A 23,309-nucleotide genomic window follows, 5' to 3' on the forward strand; every position below is an offset into this window, starting at 1 on the left:
AGAAAGGCTCTCGCCCCTGAAAAGTGCTCATCGGATGTTTGTGCAGGTGAAACACCAAAACAGCAAAGGTAGCCAGGCAAAAAGGGATTATAACATCAGTGATGCTATTTATGAACAAGAAAAAGAATGTCTCTTATAGCATGTTTTATTGTTTACATAGTTTATTGTACATTTATTTCTGATGTGGGCTAGGGAATACTGACATCCATGCTAAAAAATGCTTTACATACTCATCCCTCTAAGTTGAAAATTATAAGCAAGTATATTTCTTTAAGTTCTTTCCTGAGTGGGCTAACATTATTATCTGGAGATAAGGAACTCATGGCCTCCTCTGCTAAGAAGCAGATATGTATCTTGACACCTGCAAGGTGAATTTCTTGACTGTGTCCCATTCTTTGTTCTGCTATAGGATGATGACTTGGAAACTGACATGAGTAAACTGAGTCCTAATCCTGGTTTTGACCTACCGGAGGAGGAACTGGCACGGTATGCTGTGATGTGTCCGGAGCTCTCCTATAACTTTGAGGTAAGCAGGGTGTAGTCCCTTGGTGATACATGCTGTGATCTTTGCAGAACATGGGAAGCCAGAGGTGTCCAGATGAACCATGTTGTTCATCATTACCATTGTTCCTAGATCCTTCTAAGAGAAAAGCAGAAGGAAAGGGATAGGGAGACCAGAACGTTTTCAAGAGTCATAAGGTCTGAAACTCTAAACCTAGGATAGAATTAGGACAAAGTTACACATTATTAACAATGGCCTGCTGAGTGGGCATGGAGCCCTGGTTCCCCACTAAGAAGCAAATGGAAATTCTGCATGATTTTGGTGTTCTTTTGCCAAATTAGGAAGGTCATCACCATAGATGGATTGTTAAAGGTTACCATCCAGATGCTAGGCTTTCTGTATTAGTAAAGGCAAAATGAACACCTTAGACCCGGTGACGCTAACCTAGGGTGCAGTTGCTACTGTTGCTATTGCTAGTATTGAGACCCAGACCTGCCTTTTAGTCTCTGTTATTTTCTTGTTGCTTTTAAACAAATTATGAATCCAGCCACATCAAAGGGCATAGAGAGACACATGTAGTGAAGGGCTGATATATCCTTTTTCACTCTGGAAAGCAAAAGAAGCTCAGTGCTCGAAGTTTCAGGGTAGAAAATAATCAGTTCAGACTTCTAAAAAAATCAGAATTGTCTTCAAATCAAAGTCACTGCCTGGGGCACAGTGAAAGGCTTTCCTGTGTGTATCATTGAGACCCTTATAAATGAAGTTGTTCAGTCAGACTGTAATTGAATGGGGAGGAGGAGGTTGCAAAAAAATTTATACACTATATGGAATTATATGAGACCCATCCAAAACCCTTTCTGAGCATGGCTTTTGTGCAGTTCTGGCTTTTGTTTACTCATAAGGTTTAGATCCCCACCCCCCCACCCCTTGGTTGACTCTTTGAAAAAGCCCCTGCATCATAAGGATCAGACTTAGCTTTATATCCATACAGGTAGCATTGGGATCAAATTGTATTCTTTATCTGGAAACAAATATTAATACACGTTTTTCTACTTTGAATTTAAAGGAACTGGAATCCAAATATGGAGATGATTTGAACATCAAAGCCACCCCGTTTGCCAATCACCACCACATTCCAAGTGTTGCCTCTCTAAGACAACAGTGCTTCAACAAAGAGCACAGCTCCTGGGGACAAGAAAGTGAAGACACAGACCATATTTCCATTCTGCACTTGGTGAAGGGAGGGAAGTCCAGCATACGGCCATCCTCAAAACAAAGACCTTTAATGAATGAGAACCAAAGTATACAACAAAATGGCTTTGGGATAGATTCTTCTGGACATGATGCCTCTGATGACAGTCAGGCTTCCCTAGAACAGGCTGCTTGGGACATAGAAGCCATTTCTTGCCCAACGATAACTGCCTCGTTTTCCAACTTTACTATGTCAGAAGAAGGCAATGAAGCAGCAGAGAAGCTTCTGCACACACATCCCAGGAACACACCATTCCATGATCCTCATCTTTACATGGCCAATGCTATGAGAACAAGATCTGCTGTGGGATTCAAGATGATGGCGTTACCTGATCTCTGGGGGCATTGTCCACCTACCACTGCTCAACCCATGCTGGATCGCAAATTGGGAGTACAGAGGTGAGGATTTTACAGAGTAGGTCCCAAGAAGGGTTCCTACTAGAATTCTTGCCTGATCTCATCTCAACATGACTGCTATGCTTAGGATCCTCATGTTTAATACCTCATGGGTGGTCTGTCCCCATCTTACTTCTCTAGACAACCTCTTTGCTTTTGTTCCACCTCAGCTTCACCATTCTCTTACCCAATGTCAGCAAAACTAATCGAAAATGAGAAGAGGGATTAGAAACCCCTTTTAAACTTTTTCCCTCTCTCTTATTTAAATCTCATAGACACTTTTTTTCGCCTTAATCAGACAAAAGGCTAACCTCAGCCTTCTAGAACAGACAGAGTCCAAGGAGTACAAATTTATAGAATAAATATGAAGCAGAAGGCCTTGCTGGAGCCTTCCAAGCTTCAAGGATGCAAAAAGTCAATAGTGGTAATTTCTTCCCCAATGCTCTCTCAGTGCAGAGAAATTTCTTATTTATATAGCCAGAAAAAGCTATAGTACTCTATCCCAGATTCTCTTAATGACTTTCTTCAAGCTACGAATACCTTAAATAAAACCTACCATCTTCCCTTCTGTTCCTACTACTCGTGTATTTTTATGCTTTAATAAAAAGGAAAAAGAAGATGGGCAGTGCTGTCTCTACCCCTTGCACCTCAGTCTGAGGCACTGTTCAGCACCCGTTTTCTGTGTTTCTCTAATGACTTCTGAGACTGAGATAAAGAGTGGATGCCAATACTTGCATTGTTTCCAATTTTCTTTTCAAGGATCAAGATACTTGAGGATGTCCGGAGGCTCCTCCAGCCAAGTGATGTTATAAATAAAGTTGTCTTCAGTTTAGATGAGCCTTGGTAGGTGGTCTTGAACATCTCCAGAAAGGGAGGCATGGGGAATTCTGTGAGTGACGTGTTAATAAAAGTGTTCCATATTGGTAGTCCATTTCTGCTTCTAAAACAGTATGGTGACTATTCTGATACAAATACTGAGAGACATCTTTCCTTTAAGGAATGCAAACAGCGATATTACATATTCACACATTCTCTCTCTCTCTCTCTCTCTCTCTCTCTCTCTTTCTCTCTCTCTCCTTTCTTTTATAGGCTTTTGCAAGGCCCTGCTTCCAGTTGCTTAAGGTTTCAGTCCAAGTTTGAATCAGGAAATCTTCGTAAAGCCATCCAAGTGCGTGAGTAAGTAAGAAGAGCAACAGGTGTGGCTCCTGGCAATACAGACATGCAGGTGCTGGCATGAGGCCAGGGTTACTGCCACCTTTTCCTAGGTGGTCTAAGGGTGGCCTAGCTTACTTCATGCCTTTATTTTCTCATCTACAGAATGAGGATATCAGTAACACCTAAGTTTGTAGTTGTTTTGTCAGAGTTAATTATATGCCCAAAACTCTTTAAGTAGTGCCTGGCACATGGCAAGAGCTCAGTGAACATACTCTTATCTTTAGACACATGCTTACCATGACTTGAGCTTAAAAGTTAGTGTAGCTAAGATTTAACATGTCACTTTCGGAATGAAGTTTTGGGGGAAGAGTTACAGATGACCTTTTTTGTTTTATTTTTGTACACAAACTACTTCAACAAAGACTGACACAGAGGACATCAATGAGTTAATCTACTTGGGCCAAAGAAAGAAAGGGACAAGTATGTCAAAGTTTCTTTCCAGCGTGCTTCTACTATCTGCTAAGCCTCCACTCCATCTTATGGCTTCTGCTTGTTTTTTTTTTTTTCTTTTCTTTTCTCATAGCAACATTAAAGTTCATTAAGAAAAAAAATTAATATAGCTTTAAACATAGAAGAAAGAAGAGAGAGAGAGAGAGATCTAAATGAGGGCATAGGTTTCTAAAGAAAGGTAACAACACTCTGTTTGCCTCGTTTCATATTTCTAAAGTCAAATCCAAACCAGGAGGTAGCAATTACTTAAGAGTTTCCTAGGAGCATAGTTTTCAGTCCAGAATCTTCCCAACTTGCTGCCACCACGAGGTTTCTTTCTCTCTACATCTACCTTTGACTAGAGAACAGTCATAAATAAACCAGTTGTAGTCAGAGCCGAGTAAACTAGAAGAAAATGGATGTCTTAGTAAAGACTTTTCATGACCACTATTTTGAGTGAGCACTGTGGAAATAGGAAACAATAAGGGTCATAGAATTGCTTATAGGCCTGATTTACACACAAGCAATGGAGTATGCCTCAGTCATTGCATGGTGAGCTCATTGGTGAGGTCCTGACAGCCACAGGAGGAGAGATGGGACTCTGTCAGTTAACTCTGCTCTACTCTAATACCTTGTACCAAGTTCTGTCCTTTCATAATCATCCCTAAATAATGTTGTGCTATCTGGGTCTTTTTGTTGACTTGATACAAGCTGGAGTTATCTGAAAGGAAGAAACCTCAGTTGAGAGATTGCTTTCATAATGTCTGGCTATAGGACATTTTCTTAATTAGTGATTGTTGGAGAGGGCACAGCCCATTGTGGGTGGTGCCATCCCTGGTCAAGTGGTCCTGTGTTCCATAAAAGGTCAGGCTGAGAAAATCATGGTGAGCAAGCCAGTAAGCCACACCCCTCTGTGGTCTCTGCATCAGATCTTGCCTCTAGGTTCCTGTCCTGTTCGAGTTTCTGTCCTGACTTCCTTCAATGATGGACTATAATGTGGAAATGCAAACTAAATAAACCCCTTCTTCCCTAACCTGCATTGGTCATAGCATTTTATCACAGCAGTAGAAACCCTAACTAAGACAAATGTCATTTTCCTGGGATCAGGAATGGAAGAGTATACATGAATTAGGCCAAAAATATCAATTTTGTTTTGGAAGAGCAAACTCTATCTTCTATCTTGTTTCTGACTTTACAGGTTTGAGTATGACTTGTTGGTCAATGCTGATGTGAATAGCTCTCAGCACCAACAGTGGTTCTACTTTAAGGTGAGCGGCATGAGGAGCGCTGTCCTTTACCGCTTCAACATCATCAACTGTGAGAAACCCAACAGCCAGTTCAACTATGGTATGAGCCCTTGGGGATCAGGGGATTTCTGCATATATCATGAATGGGCCACTTCTTGACTGTATTATTATCCTTCGAGTGAGTCCCGGAATGCTGAGGGTGGCCTGGAGTGCTTTGCTTACCAGTCTGGCAAGACAGTGGCCAATTGAGGGCATAGTGCAATTGTGGAAGGGCCGTGAGGGCTTCTCGCTCTGCCACAGAAGGTGAGCAGTGCATCTGATATAGCAGGACCTTCAGAGGTGTCGAACACTTTGGACCTCGAAGTCTGGAAGGTTCTCTCATTTATTTCTTTAAACATTGCATCCTTTAAACATTGCAAGAGTAAATAAATATATGGGCCTGCTTGCCACAGGACAGAGCTGGAAAATCTACTCGAACATTGCTCTACATATTTAAAAAACTCTGGAGAATGCTTAAATCCTTATGACCTACTTGGGAGAGAGAGCTCACTAATATATTTGGTGGCTTTGGGAGAAGAATAACTGTGGGTGCTACCTTTACCTCATCCTACTTCAGGCCCCGCCTCTATATCATACTGCCTAGAAAAAGACACTAGTTCCTGCAGAATGAAAATGTGAGCCCAATCTCTTGCATTCATTTCACAAAAATGGGGCTTTAAGTGTATGCAAGGCTGTGTTCTCTCTGGAGGTTTTATGGGACGAAGCATGTGCTTTTCTAATCCAAGAGCTGTTTTCCTTACACCCTTTGGCATGCGGCACTTTTTATAAAGCTGGCAGCATAGCACCTTTAGTGTCTCTGGTCACATTGCTTCTGTCCTTTAGTCAAACCTCCCTTTGCCACCTCCTCGCAAAGACATCTGTAGAGCCACAAGGATAATCAGTCTGGCTCAATAGCTAAATTTAATTACATTTTGTAAAGTGTCTTTGACCATATATGGTGAACATTCTTCACAACTCAGCCTTGGGGAATCAAGAACCGGGTATCTTTAGAGGCCACCATCCAGCCTACTGCTGTACTCTTCGTTTGGTTGTTTTTATTTTCTTGTGGTTTAAACCTTGCTTTTATTTCACAGGGATGCAGCCGACCCTGTATTCTGTGAAAGAGGCTCTCCTAGGTCGACCTGCCTGGATACGGACAGGCTCTGAAATTTGTTACTACAGGTATGTTAGAATGCAGTTGGCTTCATTTGATCATTCTCTCTCTCTCTCTCTCTTGATTTTTTCTGCTGTTCTTATAAATATGCACAAGCTGTTTGTCTGCCCTACTTGTTACCAGTGCCTTGTCTTGAGACACGTTAGGTTAAATGGTTCTCAGATTAGACCTCCAAATATCTTTCGAATTACTGAAAAATGTTTGGTTTCTCTTTACACATGATTGTGAAAACTTTTGAAAAAAACTTTTCTTGGGCCAGGTCTTAGAAGTTGTACAGGCTGAAGCTGTGGTTAGTGTTCCAAACCTTAATTCTTCACCTGTTTTCACTGGGCCCAGTGAACAGGAAATCTGAGGTTCTGTGTCCTGTCCCTATGCACATATGCTTCACTTTTCAAGGGTACAGGGACATGTTTACATGGCAAATGTATACATGCAAGCCTCCTTCCATACCAACATAGTTTTGTATGCAAAACAGAAGAGGGAGAGCTTGCATTATTCATTTTTATTCTTCAATTAATATCCAGTTTCATCAATTTACTCTGTAAAATTGTGATGAAAACTTAAAATATTTCTATTCTCAATGAAACAAATAGATTTGTTATTAACATGTACGTTTTTCTTATATGGAAAATAAAATTGAAATACATAAATAAAGGGTAAGGAATATTACACAATGCCTTGCTAGTTCATTGCTAAATCTCATAGAAATCAATAGGCCAGTACCTATTTGTTTTTCAGCTAAAGTAAGGTTCATTTTTTTCTAAGATTATAAGAGGCCCCTAACAAACTACCAGCAGATAATCTAGAGTTTAGGGTGGTTTTCACCATCCAGAAGAAGGAAGGTATATACACCTATTGTCTCTCTGCTTTAAGGCTCTGGGGATGGTATTGGCAGGAAAGATCTAGGCACTTGATGTTCTGTTTGATAAAAGCAGAAATCACCATAGAGGTAGCAGCTGCACAGAAAGCACAGAGCAGAGTTGACTAACAGTTTGCAATAGAGGGAATGGCAGCCTCAGGCCTTGATGTATTAAGATATGAATCCAAGCAGCATTTTCATATATTCTTTAGAAGAATAGCAAAATATTTCAACTTTGTTGGTTTTTCTTTCACCTAAATGGCAATTACTTCCTGGCCCACTTATCTTAGGACCCCTAGGGCTCTTTTTATGATACAGTGAGATTTAGGTTAAAAATTACCTCAGGATTGTAGAGTTCACAATTGCAGGGAAAAATATGAAATCTAATTTTTATTGTGTCAGGAATATCTTTGAATGTCCTTTGAAAAGTGTCAATAGCTGTAAAAGATTTAATGTGAATCTTGCTTGGGTCTGGAATGTGAGGATTGCTCAAACGTAAGGTCTTGCATTATTAAATCAATGAAATAGAGCTTACCAGTGGGTTGTTCTTCTAGGAACTAGGAAGTTAGTGTTCAAGGGAGGCAGGTGTCTCCTCAGAGGAGAAAGATGAAGACACTCATGCAAAAATACTGCCCTGGCCTAAGGGAAACTAATGTTAATAGCTTTTAGATTAATTAACAAGACAATTGTTATTTGATTAAGGAATAACAGAGGGGTAGGATGAAAACCATGCATGTATAATGTAATTCATTTTTCATATTCCAGTCATGAATATAACAGAGATGAGTGGATAAGGCTGCTACATTGTGATGCAGTTTGTTTTACAATTATTCACCACATTATGTTAACACATTTCCAATAATGTGATTGTAACAACAGGATAGATATGTGTAACTCTATTCACCCACAGATTACAACACCTCTATCTATCATGGAATAGTTTTACTGTACAACATCCTCTACCCCGTTTCCCATCACAATCTGCGATTGGATCTTCTGTAGAAAATTTCTTTGTTTCATTCCTGCATTTATTATCTTTGGAGTATTAGACAGTGGTAACCTTAACTCCTTTTTTTCTCAGGCTTCTCTATCCTAGTCCAAACTCGGATGTTCTGTTATTGTGGTGTGAAATACACAGAGTTAGTGTCATGTTTTAGGGGATACCAGGATACCCAATGTAAGGAGCAATGTGAAAGTGGCATCTGGGTACATAATGCAGGTGTGAAAGAAAAAGGACACCTGGAGGGAATGGTGCCTCCATTTTCTTTAAAAGCTGACAGCAACACCGAGAATTTCAAAGGTGTATTGACTGACTCTTTTCATCAATGGTTATCAATTACAAGTAGATCCCAACTTATTTTGGTAGTGTACCACTAGCAGTAAGACATAGTTAAACATGCACTAGCTAACAAATATTTGCTCATAAGTTACTTTAAAATAAATGATATCGTATAACTACTGTTACATACATTGAAACACAGAGATGCTAAAATGAGAAAGAGATTAAACAAATAAATTTTTGCTCCACCTTTTTTTTTCTGTTGATAGCTCAGGACACAGTATTCCTTTTTAATGGAATTCAGTATTGAAATTATAGCTATAGCTGAATGGTAGCTCATGTCTGAAATCTTAGACTTTGAGGCTGCCACAGAAGGATTCTCATCAATTCCAGGCCAACCTAGATTGCATAGTGGGACCATGTCTGGAAAACAAATGAACAAAACTTTTTTCTCTTTCTCTTTCTTTCTCTTTCTGTCTCTGTCTGTCTGTTTCTCCTTCTCTCCTGTGTATGTGTGTGAAACCACACTTTTAAACGATTTTGTAAAAATTGCAGTAGCTTTCACATCTAATTAGATTAGTTTTACACACAAAGCTCTCTTGAGAAAGAGCCAAGATTGAAGGTCTTGGGCTCCTCCATGTGCATTTTGCCCTCCTCCTTTTATGTGTGTGTGTCATCAATCTGTTATTTCTAAACAGATCACTGCAAAGACAATTACCTGTACTGCAAAGTTTAGTTTAGATAAGTTAATCTACAGATCCATCAAAAAACATACTCCTGGCTACTTAAATATTTTGCCACAAACTAAAAGCAAAAGACAGAGGGAGGGGCAAGTCATTCCTGTTCCTCCCTCAGCAAGCCCCTGCTGAAGCCAGAGTGATGATCTCCATGCCATAAAAATGGCTGATGTAGAATTTAACGTGTTTTTTTTTTTTTTTAAATAATCTCTCCCTGAAATAAAACAATGAAGTCGTGATTTCACTGGCTCCAGGTCAAGCTTGTTTTGTAATTCATCATATATGATTGACAGGACTGTAGAGACCAGTCAGGTCAATCCCCACATTAAACATTAGGTATTTTAATTTCTTTTCTATTACCTAGATAAATGCTATGTTCAAGAAGAAAATTTTAATACTGTCTCTGTGTGCATAATTTAGTCCTTTCCCCCTGGTTACGTATGATTCTGCTTCCATAGCCTACCTACTTTTCAAGACTACTCTACTTGGAGAGGGCAGTACATGTCTCTGGAGAGTGAAGAAAAAAAAATGGGTGGACTCATTTTATTGTGCCTCTCATAAAGTAGGGAAGGACACGTTAGTTTGTTTTATTTACTTCTCTGTGGCCTGATTTTCCTTTGCACAGCTTCGCACCTTTCCCAATCATCTCCCAGCTATGGTCTAACGCAATCTCAATGTTGAAGGGCAGAGGGAGGGAAGCTGCAGGCGTCGAGTGGCCATGTAATACACTGCAGTCGATCTCTTCTGACATTTATCTCTGCTCATGAGAGGAGATGGAACAGCTCATTCATGAAGATGAATGCCATACAAGAGCGCTGCCATCATCCATCCTTTTGAGGGATCTCAGGAGAGAGATTTGGTGCTATATAGAGTTTTAGGGATGCTGCAGTCACAGGGAAGCCTGGCGAATCAGTTGCTGTGTCTTATTAGATTCCATTAAGTAAAATGATGTTCCCTGTTAAAGAGATATTGTCATTGTGAGATTATCTAATTCACACATGGCTTTAGAACAACAGTAACAACACACAACTCTCTGGAATATTTCTGAGCACAAGTGGAGATGGATGAATTTATAACTGCCTTGTGTACTCTGCCTCTTTCTTTGTTGAAGGCTTTATGGTTACAAAAGTGCGAATCCTTCCAAAGATGAATGGTTCAGGGAAGGGAAAGCTTTTAACTGTGGAACAGCTGGATTGGTGTAGCCCAGGTCATCTTTGTCCCAAAATGACATGTCTAGGGTCCAACTGATCTGAAAGCATGCTGATGGCCAGGCTTCTTGTTATTCTTCTTGTTCTTCTTCACCCAGAAGATATACTTCAAAGAGAAAATTGTTCTTGTGAGTAAGTTTCTGTCATTCCTTCACCACAATGACCTTTGATAAATTACTTCAACACTTTCTCAGTCTTAGATTCTTTGTCTATAAATGAGGATAAAAATGGTATCTACATCCACAGAACAATTCTGAAGATTGAAAGACATGGGATAAAACAGTGAGCCAAAGACAGAGACTACTGTAGGTATTCAATTCATGTTAGTAACTTTTAGTGATGATTATTAGAACCATCTTAAATGAATCAACTACTGATGATAGAGTCATAGTATATAGCTCACATTCACTAGCCCTCTCCTGGATTGTTGAATATTTCTTCTTTGTTTTAGACTCAAAAGTTTGTAGCAACCCTGGCATATACAGATCAGAGATGTTTACTTGGTAGCCTGAATGAAATTTTTCTTGTCTCTACATCCATTTCTAAGAGGGAAGTGATAAAATGAAAACAACTTTAGTGTCAGGGATAAGTCCACACTGAATACTGCTTGTGTGGAATTGTTCAAGAAACTTCATGGCAGTGAGCTCCAATGTCTCTATCTATAGAATATATAAAATGTATTTACCCTGAAAGGGTGATGTTAAGGTTGACACAAAATAGGTGAGTCATATTAATTATTATTCAGGGAATCTTCACTCCAGAAGACTGTAAACTTCAACTGAACTGTTGCCATGTCCAGGCATGACACACAAATGCCAAGCACAACACACAAAGAAATAAACCTAGGCCTTGTGATAGATATTAGCAGCGAGAAAGATACAAGTGTCAAAGGGGCTATGTGTGATATTGTAGGGGAATTATTTGAGCTGAGAGAAGAAACGGGTTAAGTGAAGATGAGGACAAAGGTCTTCTATGCCTTTGTAACATAGGAAGCAGCTAATGTAGGAAGGATGAATATTGCTGCCTTGAAGACACCCTTCAGCGTGTGTTCATACTGTAACAGAGAAAACAAAAACAACTAACTGTACATTTTGTTCTGCCATGAACAAACTGAATCATGACAGCCATATTTCACTTTAGAGACTTACTAGACATTTCGTCAAAGGTCTCCTAGCAACATTGTCTGGGGGGCATATTCCCCTACTCTCCAGTGTGATTTCCAGAAAAGTATCCAGTGGTCAAGTCTGACATTTGTTTTAGGTTCATCCAGAATTTTGGCACACCATAGAGGTTGCAACAAAACTTTCTATAGCTGAATTTCATTCTGTACAAGCTAGAAATTAGTTTCTAATTTCTTCAAATCCTAGCAGGGTACAACTATCTTGGGAAAATCTGGCTTGCCAGGGAGGAAGTTAATACCCTCAGGCTACAGGGGGTAATATGAGATCTCTCTCTCTCTCTCTCTCTCTCTCTCTCTCTCTCTCTCTCTCTCTCTCTCGTATGTGTGCGTGTTTACATGCACACAGGTGTGAAAAGATTTAATATAGTCAAAACTACCATCTGTTATTTTTTACTCTGTCACTGGGATCGTGGATTCTTAAAATCATGGATTCAGCCCATGCTATTTCTCTTTCCATTCCACAGGAACTGGTCTTTCCTTGGAGACCAGGGTGATTTTAATCAGGAAGAACATACAGACAGATACAGAGATTTCATTACCCTCGTCTTTCTTGCTTTCTGTAGCAATGAAAGGAGGGCTAAGTTTGTGCTGGGTAAATATCCTTGTAACATGACTTCAAAGTGGGAAGTACAGGGGGAAACCCACAAAGCATCAATATTTAATGTTGCATGCAACTACTGTTCTTCACGTTTCATGGGTAGACCTGTAAAAAGAGCAAGGCCATTGCCAAATCAGACCACTACAACTGGTTCTTATGGAAGTCTATTATTTTCAAGTCAAAATGCTCACCCAGTTTCTACTGTTCTTAGGTGAAAAACCTGGTGACAGCGGGCATTTGAAGATGATTCTACTTGTCTTCCTATTCATGATTGTGTGTGTGTGCATGCATACTCACACGTGTATATTTTATAGATTGAACAGTTTTTCATGTTTTAATGCAGTGTTCCTGCCCTGGTAGAAAGCTGTAACTGACCAATTCCTGTTTGTTATTCAGCTAGGTATAAAGAAAATGTGCCTTTTCATTGGAGCCTTTGCAAGTGCCATCGGAAAGCAAATAAAGACAGAACACATGTGCCTCCCATGCCTTCTGGGTGGCCATCTGCTTCTTTGCATACTTTCTAATAACCAGAGTCTTAGCTTTTGGAGGAACTTCAAAACTTTGGGGAAATCTGGAAAAAATAGAGCCAGTTAGATATCAAGATCTAGATGACACCATGGGGGAAGGTACTCTTTTGAAGCTAATTCTGTGAGCACATAAAAAATAGGCTCTATTAGTGTGATTCAAAAGCCATTTGGGAGAGTCGCTTAGGCCTGGTGTTGCTGGGGGAGGTATCCTCTTTTTCTCCGGAATGAAAGGCTTTGGGTTGCTATATTAAAGGAAGTTGAAGCAAGCAAACTGTATTGGGCTGTATTTGGAAGGACTGACCGCCTATCACACACCTACCCCTAGTTTTATAAAAATTGAAACATAACAAAAAGCACAGGAAATACAACAGTGTGCTATTAGTACCTTTGTTACACAACTGCCATTTTGGTTTAGTGGTGGTAAGGAGAACATGAGGGCAGCTAAAAGAAGAAAAGAATAACTGCTTTCTATGTTTGCAAGAACACACAAATAACAACCTACTTCTTCCCTCTCTTTTTCTTCTCCCTCACCCCAAATCCCAAAACCTCACAATGAGCCAGCAAGCTAATATCATGCCAAAGGTGGAATTGGTGTTATGTGTATTTTGCGTTACCATGCAGCCTGGATGATAACATTTCTCAGGAAAAGCCCATACAGCTGTCTCAACATCAGCAGGCAAAACGGGAGTGTAACTGGCAGCATATACTGAAAATATTGCTCGCAATGTTCTTCTGGGTACAATTTACTTTTATACTGTTATCTGAAGTATTAAATTCGTTCTTCAACTTTGACAAAGTAAAATGTGCACTCTTGAGCTTTAAGAAGCTTTGAGATGACAAAGACATTCCTTTGGAAAGAAAATATTTTACAGTGGAAAGAACAGTCTTTTCAGCTAGAGAAATCTGGGTTCAAATCCTGTATCCAGCACTTTCTTGCTTTAAGGTCAACTGGTTTTTTTTATTTTGTTTTGTTTTTTCCTAAGCTTTCATTTCTTCATTAGCACAATGAGTTATTACAGCAGTGACAAAGAAGACATATGTGAATCTTGAGATGGAATTCAATGTTTAGTAGCAATAGCTAATACAACTATTTGTCAGATGCAAAGGGTGTAAGCTGCATGTTGGTATCCATAGATTAGTGCTGTATTATACCTTCATCAGAGAAGCTTCTGATTATAGCAGGAGGCAGCTAATTCAGAGATTCATAACTAGTCAAAGCGCCAAGACTGAATGGTAGGGTGTTCAGCCCTGAATGAGATATTTATATCACCCGCTCCAAAAACTTAGTACACAACAAAGAGGAGGGGTCAGGTAAAACATCAGAATTAGAGGATTCTAATCTAGGTGATATGCAGCAAAATAGTTTCTGGACATGACATAGCAAAATCCAACAAAATGAAATAGATCAGCTGTACTTTATAAGGTTATGCAGAGTGACAAGGATTGGGGAACCAAATACAATAGAACAGTACGAAACAGAGGATGCTTACATAATCCTCTTTTTCCTAGAACAGTGGCCTGATACTGCTCATCTGTATAAAGGGAAGCCACAGTATGTATACCACAAGTGGGAGATATTGGGTCAAGCTTATGTTTGGCTAAACTGATATATGAGTTGGCCGTGAATTCACTGGCCTGTATCTTCATTTTCTAAGTTTATCCACAAATGTGTTTTTGATCATGAGTTATGGTTCTCTTGCCAATATGTGTACCTGACATTTAGAGCTTTGGAGCCTTCCCACCCCATCTGCATCCTCACCCCACGTGTATCCTCACCCCATCCTTACCTTCATTCATCTTCATCCTGTCCTTTTCTTTCCTTAGAAATCGCTATCGACGGAATGCAGCTGCCATGGATGGAGCATCAGGGAAGCACTATTACACGCTCACTTTTGCTGTCACCTTCCCACACAATGATGATGCCTGCTACCTGGCCTATCACTATCCCTATACCTACTCCACCCTCATGGTAATGTCCTATCACATGTTATCCTGGTAAGAGAGGTTTTTTTGAGAACACTCCAGAGGCCCTGGCAACAGGGACAAACAGGGGGAGGAGAACTATTGCCTTCCTAAGACAGTGAGGTTTGTTGTCACTGACTTGGCTGGTGTTCCGTGTCCTTCCCTGGTTGGAGCACATGGTTGGGTCCTGATCAGTGCTGTTCTAAAGGCCTAAGTAGTTTACTGGTTCAGAGCAGAAGTTGAGGTCATGTCTTGGGGGTTCTGTCTTTAGGAAGTCCACAAGTAAAGGATGAAGTTGTTAGATGGGCAGTGAATTAGGGTTAAGCCATGCAAGCAGAGGATCCCTCACTAGAAGAGAGTGGTAGAAGCAGGAGAGAGATTCTGCGTCTGTGAGTCTGAGTGAGTCTGTAAGTGAGCATCCGGGTCAGCTTCTCCAGTGGATCCCAGGTCTGTGTTTGAGAAAAAGGTGGAAAGAGAAAACAATTAGTCCAGTGGTCATGTTATTTATGTAGGAGGTGCTGTGTAAGTCGGCCAGACTTAGAGTTATCCCTTGTTTTGCAGCCCCTACAAAATTATTTAGGGGAGAAATTGAGTAAACTTACGTCTAGACCATGCAGTTTCCTATCATTTCCAAAAGTTAGCAAACCATCACTTTCCCCTAGCTATTTCATGCCTAGCCCGTGGAATAATAAGTTACAGAATCGCCTTCAAAATGCTTTCATCCTCTGTGTTAATACAAGATGTTACCGCCGTATTTATAATATGTATATGCCTGTATATAGCATTTAGCCAGAAGGCTGAACATTTTCATTTTAAGACTGCGATAAAGAATAGGACAAAATAACAACCATTCAAAAGGAATAGTTTGGTATAAATAAAAAAACTTCTCCTGGAGCAGGCATACTTAAACCACTTGGCCAAGACCTTCATGGAAGTGTAGCTGTCCTTTTGTGTTTTCCATATGTTGCCATGCCTACAGAGATATTTTTTTTATTGTTCTCCAGACTGCAGAAGAAGCACAACTAGCATTATTTGTGTATGATCCTTAGGAACTCAAGAAGTTAATTTAAAGAATGTGCATCTGACAATATGCTGAACCAAGCCATGCCTGTTGTAAAACATGCTTGCTGCCTTTGGGAACACACAACAGGCACAATTCACATGTGTCTCCCTGTGTTCTAATGGTCTTGAGTGTGAATTACCGCATGTGAAATGTCTAAAGGGAAAGGAGATTAACTTTTGAATACATGTTTGCTTTTTTCATTGGAGGAAGAAACAGGGGTATAGGACAGCTACACATACACACTTGTTAGACTGCCTTGGACCCTGAGGAGATTCTTCGTGAAGGTGAATATAAAACATTCAAAGGAGCCTGGGAGCTTGTTTGATTTGCCTGTAACATTTATAGACGCGTAAACCAAGGCTGAGCTGTCCCACATCTGGCTAGTGACAAAGTGGGGAACAGTATTGGGCTTTCATGTTCATCCCTGTGGCCTTTCCACTTCACCCGGAAAGATATGGAATGAGTCCAGTAGACTTTTCTGCCCGGGGTCGGCACTATGTCCCTGCTTGCTATTACATATCGTAGCTACTAAAAATTCAGCTTGATAAATTTTATAAGTATGGACAGTCACTGGGATCTGTGAGGATAGAGATATACAGATGGCAGAGTTTAAATCACCAACTCAAGGATTTTATCTGAATTCCTGAGTGCTATGGATGTGGTTCAGCTGAATGCTAACAGTTTTTATCAAACATGGTCCAGCTCTTATCTCAGGATGCTCTAATCTCAGGATGCTCTTGGCAAGTGTCTACAAGCTGGTTCAAAGACAGGAATCAGGCTTTTGTCTTGCTCTGAGCCTCTGGGCCATTTTCTTCCTAGAGGCTTGTGTGACCAGAGCACAGAGTTTAATGCTTACAACTTACATATACCTGAGGAGTGACTGGGGTCTAGAGAAAAAGAATTTTATTTTCAAGGGAAACAGAGACACCAGCATTGGAGAACCTTCTTAGAGGGACAAGATGGAGCTAGCTAGCTAGCTAGCTAGCTGAGATTGTTAACTCATATTATTTTTCTACTGACTATAGACAGTTGTGAAGAGTTAATAAGAAAAGACACAGGAGAGGCATGTGTGTGTGTGTGGGGGCTTCTTCCTTTTAAATGAGCAGAATAGTGTATAAAAATAATGTATTATCTAGAAAGTGAAAAAGATACTCTCAATTTAGACTTTATATTTCTAGTGACTGATGGCCTTCATCCTTTCCAGGTTAGGAGTGTAATTGACTCTGGCTTCATTTGTGAAGCCCTTTCTCTCACAGCAACAGAATGAGTTGGTTCTGAGACACACACTGGTCATTTTTATTTTTGGATGTATCCTAAAACAGTTTTTTTTCCAACTGATCAATGACAACCCAATGTGAGTGGTCTCTCAACTGTAGAATTAATTGTATGTGACTTGTGGCTTATGTTAAGGGGTAGGAAATATATTTTCATGTGGAATTCACAATTTGTAAATCTCTTATAAAAAAGATTATGTTTAAGGAGTGCAAACCTTTTTATAGCAGAGTACTGTATGCTAGACATTTTTCCTGTGACTATAATTTTGAAACTTTAAAAGCATTATTATTTTCTTGTAATAAGAGAATTAGTATTTGGTTCTTTCAAACTGATATCTTCTAGATGCTTGCCAGCAATTTTGTTGGATAATTGTCCAAATCACAGCATTAAAATAAAACTAAGAGAAAGAAATAAGATATTATAATTCTGAAGCAAATAAAGAGAGTTAGGTTTCAACCAGCCATATCATGATAAAAGTAACTGAAAAGACTGCTCAGCTGTTAAAGTACTGAAATGATGCTATGAATGGCTTATATATGGAACAGTGGTCCTGGCTGAAAATGCAGTCCCAAGACAATTTTTGATGGATTAGGAGGTGAGGCAATGGAATCTCACTGAAAACTTCTAACTGCATAAGTTGGCAGAGATAAGGAAGGGGGTCGTAAGTGGGATTCTTATATTGGGAGAACTTAATAAAGCCTGTAAGTAGTAGATCAGTGGGGCAAAGTTTAATGCTTTTGTTTTTCTTTCCACTGATATCTATCTATCTATCTATCTATCTATCTATCTATCTATCTATCTATCTATCTATCTATCTATCTACCTATCTATCTATCTGTCTATCTATCTATCTCAGTAGAGAAAATGTTTCTCTCATATTCAGAGATGAGAAAAAGGAGCAGGGCAACTTTTTTGAGGTGGGGGAACACAAGAGAGAGAAAAGAATTCACTATGTACAGTATCTTCCATTTTATAAAGGGTTCAGAATAAATGGAGAGTTTCAGAGACATCAAATGGGAAATGTTGGCTTCCATGTGGTAGATCAAAGATGCAACCAGCAAGCTATAAATCAGTGTTGTCACATAATCAATAGACAGAGACCTAGCCTTGCATGGGCCAAAACAAAAGGCCGATGCTGATGTAGGGTCTCGAAATGAAGGAGGTGAACATGAAGGAGCTAAGATATGTTTGAAGGACAGGTTTTTTGCCAAAAGAGCAAGAAAACACCAGCTGTCTGGAGCTCCTGTGGTGGAGCTGTGCCCTCCAGGTGAGGCATAAACTTAGGTGGTCTTGAAGCATGGCTGCTGTGGACAGGAGTTGAGGCAAGAAAGTAAGCAGAACATGGGACACCTGGGTCTATGACACACTTTTAAGGAGGCTGTTAATTCCCTCATAATAGAGGAAGAGCCACCATACCCTTTCCTGGGACTTGTCTTCACCCCAGCACCCACTTGCTGCATGTGATCTTGAGGGTGCCATGTATAAGAAGTAGAAGGCTAAGACGGGGAACTCTTCAGTGCTATCAGTACCTCGAGACATCGATATACCTGTATGTAACCTCAACAAACTCATTGTTTTACCAAGTTGGTTCTTTGTTCTGACAGTGTCCTGCGTTCCTCCAGGGAGTAGATGTGTCTTATGACATCTTCCTAGGAAAGCTCACACCACGGAAGTCACAAAGTAAGGACAAGATGGACACTGATGAGTCTAGGCCTGTGTTGCCTTGCTTTGTAGCTATGTGCAAACCTTTACATTCTTCCTAAGTTTCTTTTCACACCTGTAAAATAGAAGCAAAATGACATTGCTATAAATACAGTTATGACTATAAGATAATTGGTAGATAGACATTTAAAAGTGCCTGCCTCAATAATCAGTTCTCATTGGTAGCCATTAGAGCACAGACGTGGTATCTATGATAATCATTTTCTCTTTTAGAGGCATTGGCTGCCCATTCCATAATCTATACTATAATGGAAAGTATCTAAAGATCAAATGAGAGAGTAAAAGGAAATAAATACAAGGCTACTGATGTTCTTATCACAACAGTCACTTATTATTTTACTTTTTAATGTGTAAAGGGTATTAAAGCCTTCTCTTCATAAATGGAAAATGTCCCTCTTTGTTTTTTTTATTTTTAAAAATTTCACTAAATTTAGTTATTCATTTTACATCCCGATCACAGCCCCTTCCTCCCTTGCCTTTCCCTCTTCCTCCTTTCCCCACTCCTCTTCTCCTCAGAAGAGGGGAACCCCACTTACAAACTTACCCCAGCACATCAAGTCACAGCAGGACTAAGTGCATCCTCTTCCACAGAATCCAGACAAGGGAGCCCAGCTAGGGCAAAGTGATCTAAAGGCAGGCAACAGAGTCAGCTAACCTGGGCCCATAGGAGCTTGCAGAGACTGAAGCATCAATCAAAGGGCATGCATCCATTGACTGGATCTAAGCTCCCCGTACCCATAGGTAGGCAGCTGGTGTTCATGTGGGTCGCTCTTGTTTTTAAAGTAAGCTCCTGGAGCATAAGGGTGTCTCTCAGTGGTACGGTGCCTCCCAGGTGTTCACAAGGCACTTGCACCCATCGACAGCAACATAGGAACAAAACAAGGAAGTTTCTTTACGTTAGGAAGGTTGGTATTATTATTATGAGTCTTGCATAAAGCTTGCCTGGAACTTCCAGTGTGGTTCCTATCTTCTGTTTCCACTTAAAGATGTTTGTTCTTGTGATGAGACTTTCCTGAAAATCTGCTGAGTGTATTGAAGTGTCAAGTGAAATAAACAGTACAAAATAAAATAGGCCATGTCCTTAGGGGCTGGGCTTCCCTCCACCCATAAATTAGGGCATTGGAAAGTGCAGTTTTTAGGGGATCACAAGAAAATAAATGATTTTTTTTCCCCAGAGCGTGTTCCTTCCTTATTTGCAAGTGGCCATCAGCAGAGTAACCTGCTGAAGTCAGGGAATGGCTTTTGTGGGAGCTTTAAGAAAGTCCGAGGATTCTGTGAGAAGCTCTAGATGTGGCTCCAGGCTGGAGTTTTCAGTTTGATCTCCCTGTAGATGGGCCTTTCTCTTTAAAAAGTCAACCTCTCTGGGTGTTGCAGCAATTTCTTTGAACTCAGTGGAACTTTCACAAAGAAACCCACCCCTGTGGCTTCCAAGGGGCTGTAATTAGCATCACTTGGCACTTGCATTCACAGGCTCTGCTTCTCCCATCAAGGATCCCAAGAATATCCAATTAAGAGGGACTTTCTGGACCTGAGGTGGGAGCATTCAGCTGGAGATCAAGACAAAGCCATTTGAGCAAAAGAAAATCTAGCAGAAGCTTTTTATTAGTTCACTGCTAGTCACCCCCTGCATGACTAGAGGTAAAATAATCCCCTTAGAGTTGCTGGTGTTACATATTTGGCGCACATTTGGCTATCAGTCCAAGTAGACAAATATTTCATTGAGAGGTGAGGAGGATGGCTATGGAAAAAAAATCACAGGTTATGGGAATGAGCTTAAGTTAACGTGTACTAGGCATCTGGAGGGTTGTAATGACAGTGACAACTACACATGTATACAAATTAACAGAATTCAAGCCTGTTGCTCCTGCTCTTGCTGGTGGGGAGCAGGTTGAGGCACACAGGGAAGGGCAAGCGCTTTGGATATGGTGATGTCTTTGTTGCCCTTGACTCTCTCACTCTACTTAATGACTTCCATAGACCAATGGAAAGCTGAACTTGCCTCCTGTATTTGAGTTCTAAAAACCTAGATTTTATTAGTACTGTTTTTATTATTATGATGATAACCAGTAGTGCTGGCTATTAAAGCCAGGATCTCATGCAAGCTTGACAAGTTGGTGTTCTACCACTGAGCTGCACTGCAGCCCTATCCTTTCATTTATTTTTTATTGTTTGGTATCATGGACTAAACTTCTGTGAGTTATTTGTAACATAAAACAATAATCACGGCTTTTCTTTGACAGGCTGTCAATCATCCCAGTCCATCTCAGTGAGAACCCTTGTGGCCATAATGAAATGAGAGACAAATGAAAGAGAGAGTCTGACTCACAGAACAATTTGGCACAATATTGTTTCCCAAAGTGTGTTCTGTAACACTCCAATTTCCTAAGTATTTACATTTTAAATTACATTTATCTATCTGTCTGTCTGTCTATCTATCCATCCATCTATCAACTATCTATCTATCTATCTATCTATCTATCTATCTATTCATCCATCCATCTAGTATGTGTGTGTGTGTGTGTGTGTGTGTGTGTGTACATGTACTCACAAGAACCACTGTGAACATGGGGAGGACAACTTGGAGGAATTGTTTTCTCCCTTCTATCATGTGGGTCTTGGGGACTGAACTCAGGTCATCAGGCTTGGCTACAACACCTTCACCCACTGAGCCATTTCGCTAGCCCTCCTGTAATCTTTATAGAAGAAAAGAATCTAGTGGCCATTTAGATTCATGAAGCACTGAGGGTCTTCCTTCTCAGCACTTTACAGTGTGTGTGTCCATGGTAAAGAAGAGAAGTCCCAGCTCCATCTTTAAGGCATAGCATCTGGGTTGGCTACCCAGAGGCTATTTAAGCTGTGGGCTGGCTTTCCCCAGGGTCCGAGGATTGTTCAAGGTTCCTGAATAAACTGCATTGAAAAAAAAAAAAAAAAGAAGAGAAGTCCCATGTCATGAAGCCATTTTCATGTTATTTAAGTCGTCATTTCCATGAATGGCTCATCTCCTCCAGCTCCTTGGGTATTCCGTCATTTGTTAACATCCTACTGAATGCACTTTGGGAAAGGCTTCAGTGCAAGGGCTTTGCTTTTGCAAGTGCTAAATAAACAGCAGAATATTAATCTGCACCTCCACATATCTAACTCTTGCAACAGGAACCTAGGATTGTTTTTCTTTTTGGCATATAAATTTCTTCAGTAAGCTTCTTTTAGGAAAATGTTTTTCTATTTCTCAAACAGTTGTTTTTTTTTTTTTTTTGTTTTTTTTAGGCCATTTTAAAATCATTTTTTAATTTAGCTCCAATTTTTCTTAATAATGATCAGAAAATGTGGTTTATATATTTTTCCTTTTTCTTGAAACATAGTGAATTTTAACAGCCTCATATATGACTAATGATTATTCCACTTTCATAGATGTTTGAGAATAATTAAATAAAACATCTTAAGACAGCTATGTAAATGGCAACACTGTTTAGCTGTTCAGTATTACTGCTTTTACTGCTTCTGCTTGCCCACATTTGTGATGCCATTTTACAATTTCCTACTCCTCGTGTCATTTTTCTCTTTCTGCTGCTTTGTGTTATATATTTCAAAGCCATGTTATTTGATTCTTAAGATTTATGAGTTTTATATGTTCATCGCGAATTGTGCCCTTTATCAAAATAAGATTTTAAAATCCCATTTAATGCGCATGATCTGGAATATGACTTTGTCATATATTACTGTTGCCTTGCCTGCTTTAATTTATGTTTACATTTCTTTTTAGATTCAACATTTCTTCCTTCAAATGTTAGAGTATGGGAAAACAAAATAAAGGGATAATTTAGGAGTGTTTCTCATATACACTGGGTTGCTTTCAAAAGTACCTCTTATATAGAACAAGCATTAGAATGTTAAAAACAGTAATCTGAATGTTTCTGTCATTTTATAAGACTGATTAACCTGTTTATACTTACAACATATTTGGTTATAGCTGTCATTTGAGTAGATGTTTTCTTCTGTGCTTCGCTGAAGTCTTTATTTTGTTTTCATAGGCAACATGGATCACATTTCCTTTGAGTAGTTTTCCCCACTCCTGAGTGTGCCCATACTACAGGTGTTTCATTTTTAATTCTTTTAAGTTTCTTTTAAATATAACACAGTTGAAATTAATATTTCTCCACCAACAATGACAGATAACACTGAGTGTTCCAACATGACACTTTTAAAAATGGTACATATTCATGTGTGTCTGTATAGGGAGGGGTACATGAAGTTACCCATGGAGGTGAGAATAGGGTGTCAGACCTGTGAACCACTGGGATGTTAGAATGCAACTTGGGTGTTCTGCAAGAACAGCACACCCTCTCAACCATAAAACCGTCTCACCAGGCCTTGATTTTTATTTTCTGTTTAATTTTAGCTAATTACTTTTTATAGACAGCAGTAGGGATTGGGAGCAGGGCATTGCACATGCTCAACAGTGCTCTATCTCTGAGCTATCTCCTTAGGCGAAAATGAAAAAAAAAATTAAGAAATAAAAACGAGCAGAAAACAAAACAACAACAACAACAACAACAAACGTCATCTCGTCCAGCCTCTGCACCCAGCCAGACACCATCCTTTTCCAGGGTCTATCCCAATAACTGTAATCCTAAGACCACATCAAGGAG

The 23,309-nt window shown here is 39.8% G+C and overlaps 1 protein-coding gene across 7 annotated transcripts in view; it reads left to right on the plus strand.

The window, feature by feature from the left end:
* Nucleotides 1-23,309, plus strand: part of Agbl1 (AGBL carboxypeptidase 1) — an 887,605-nt gene that overhangs the window by 94,836 nt on the left and 769,460 nt on the right. For all 7 annotated transcript variants that reach the window (XM_060367383.1, XM_060367384.1, XM_060367380.1 and 4 more), the window contains exons 9-15: nt 410-526; nt 1,569-2,152; nt 2,909-2,992; nt 3,239-3,325; nt 4,992-5,140; nt 6,174-6,261; nt 14,466-14,610. In XM_060367383.1, the coding sequence (XP_060223366.1) occupies nt 410-526; nt 1,569-2,152; nt 2,909-2,992; nt 3,239-3,325; nt 4,992-5,140; nt 6,174-6,261; nt 14,466-14,610 (1,254 nt within the window). The remainder of the gene's footprint in view (nt 1-409; nt 527-1,568; nt 2,153-2,908; nt 2,993-3,238; nt 3,326-4,991; nt 5,141-6,173; nt 6,262-14,465; nt 14,611-23,309) is intronic.

Source organism: Meriones unguiculatus, chromosome 14 (genome assembly GCF_030254825.1).
Source record: "Meriones unguiculatus strain TT.TT164.6M chromosome 14, Bangor_MerUng_6.1, whole genome shotgun sequence".
NCBI lineage: Eukaryota > Metazoa > Chordata > Mammalia > Rodentia > Muridae > Meriones > Meriones unguiculatus.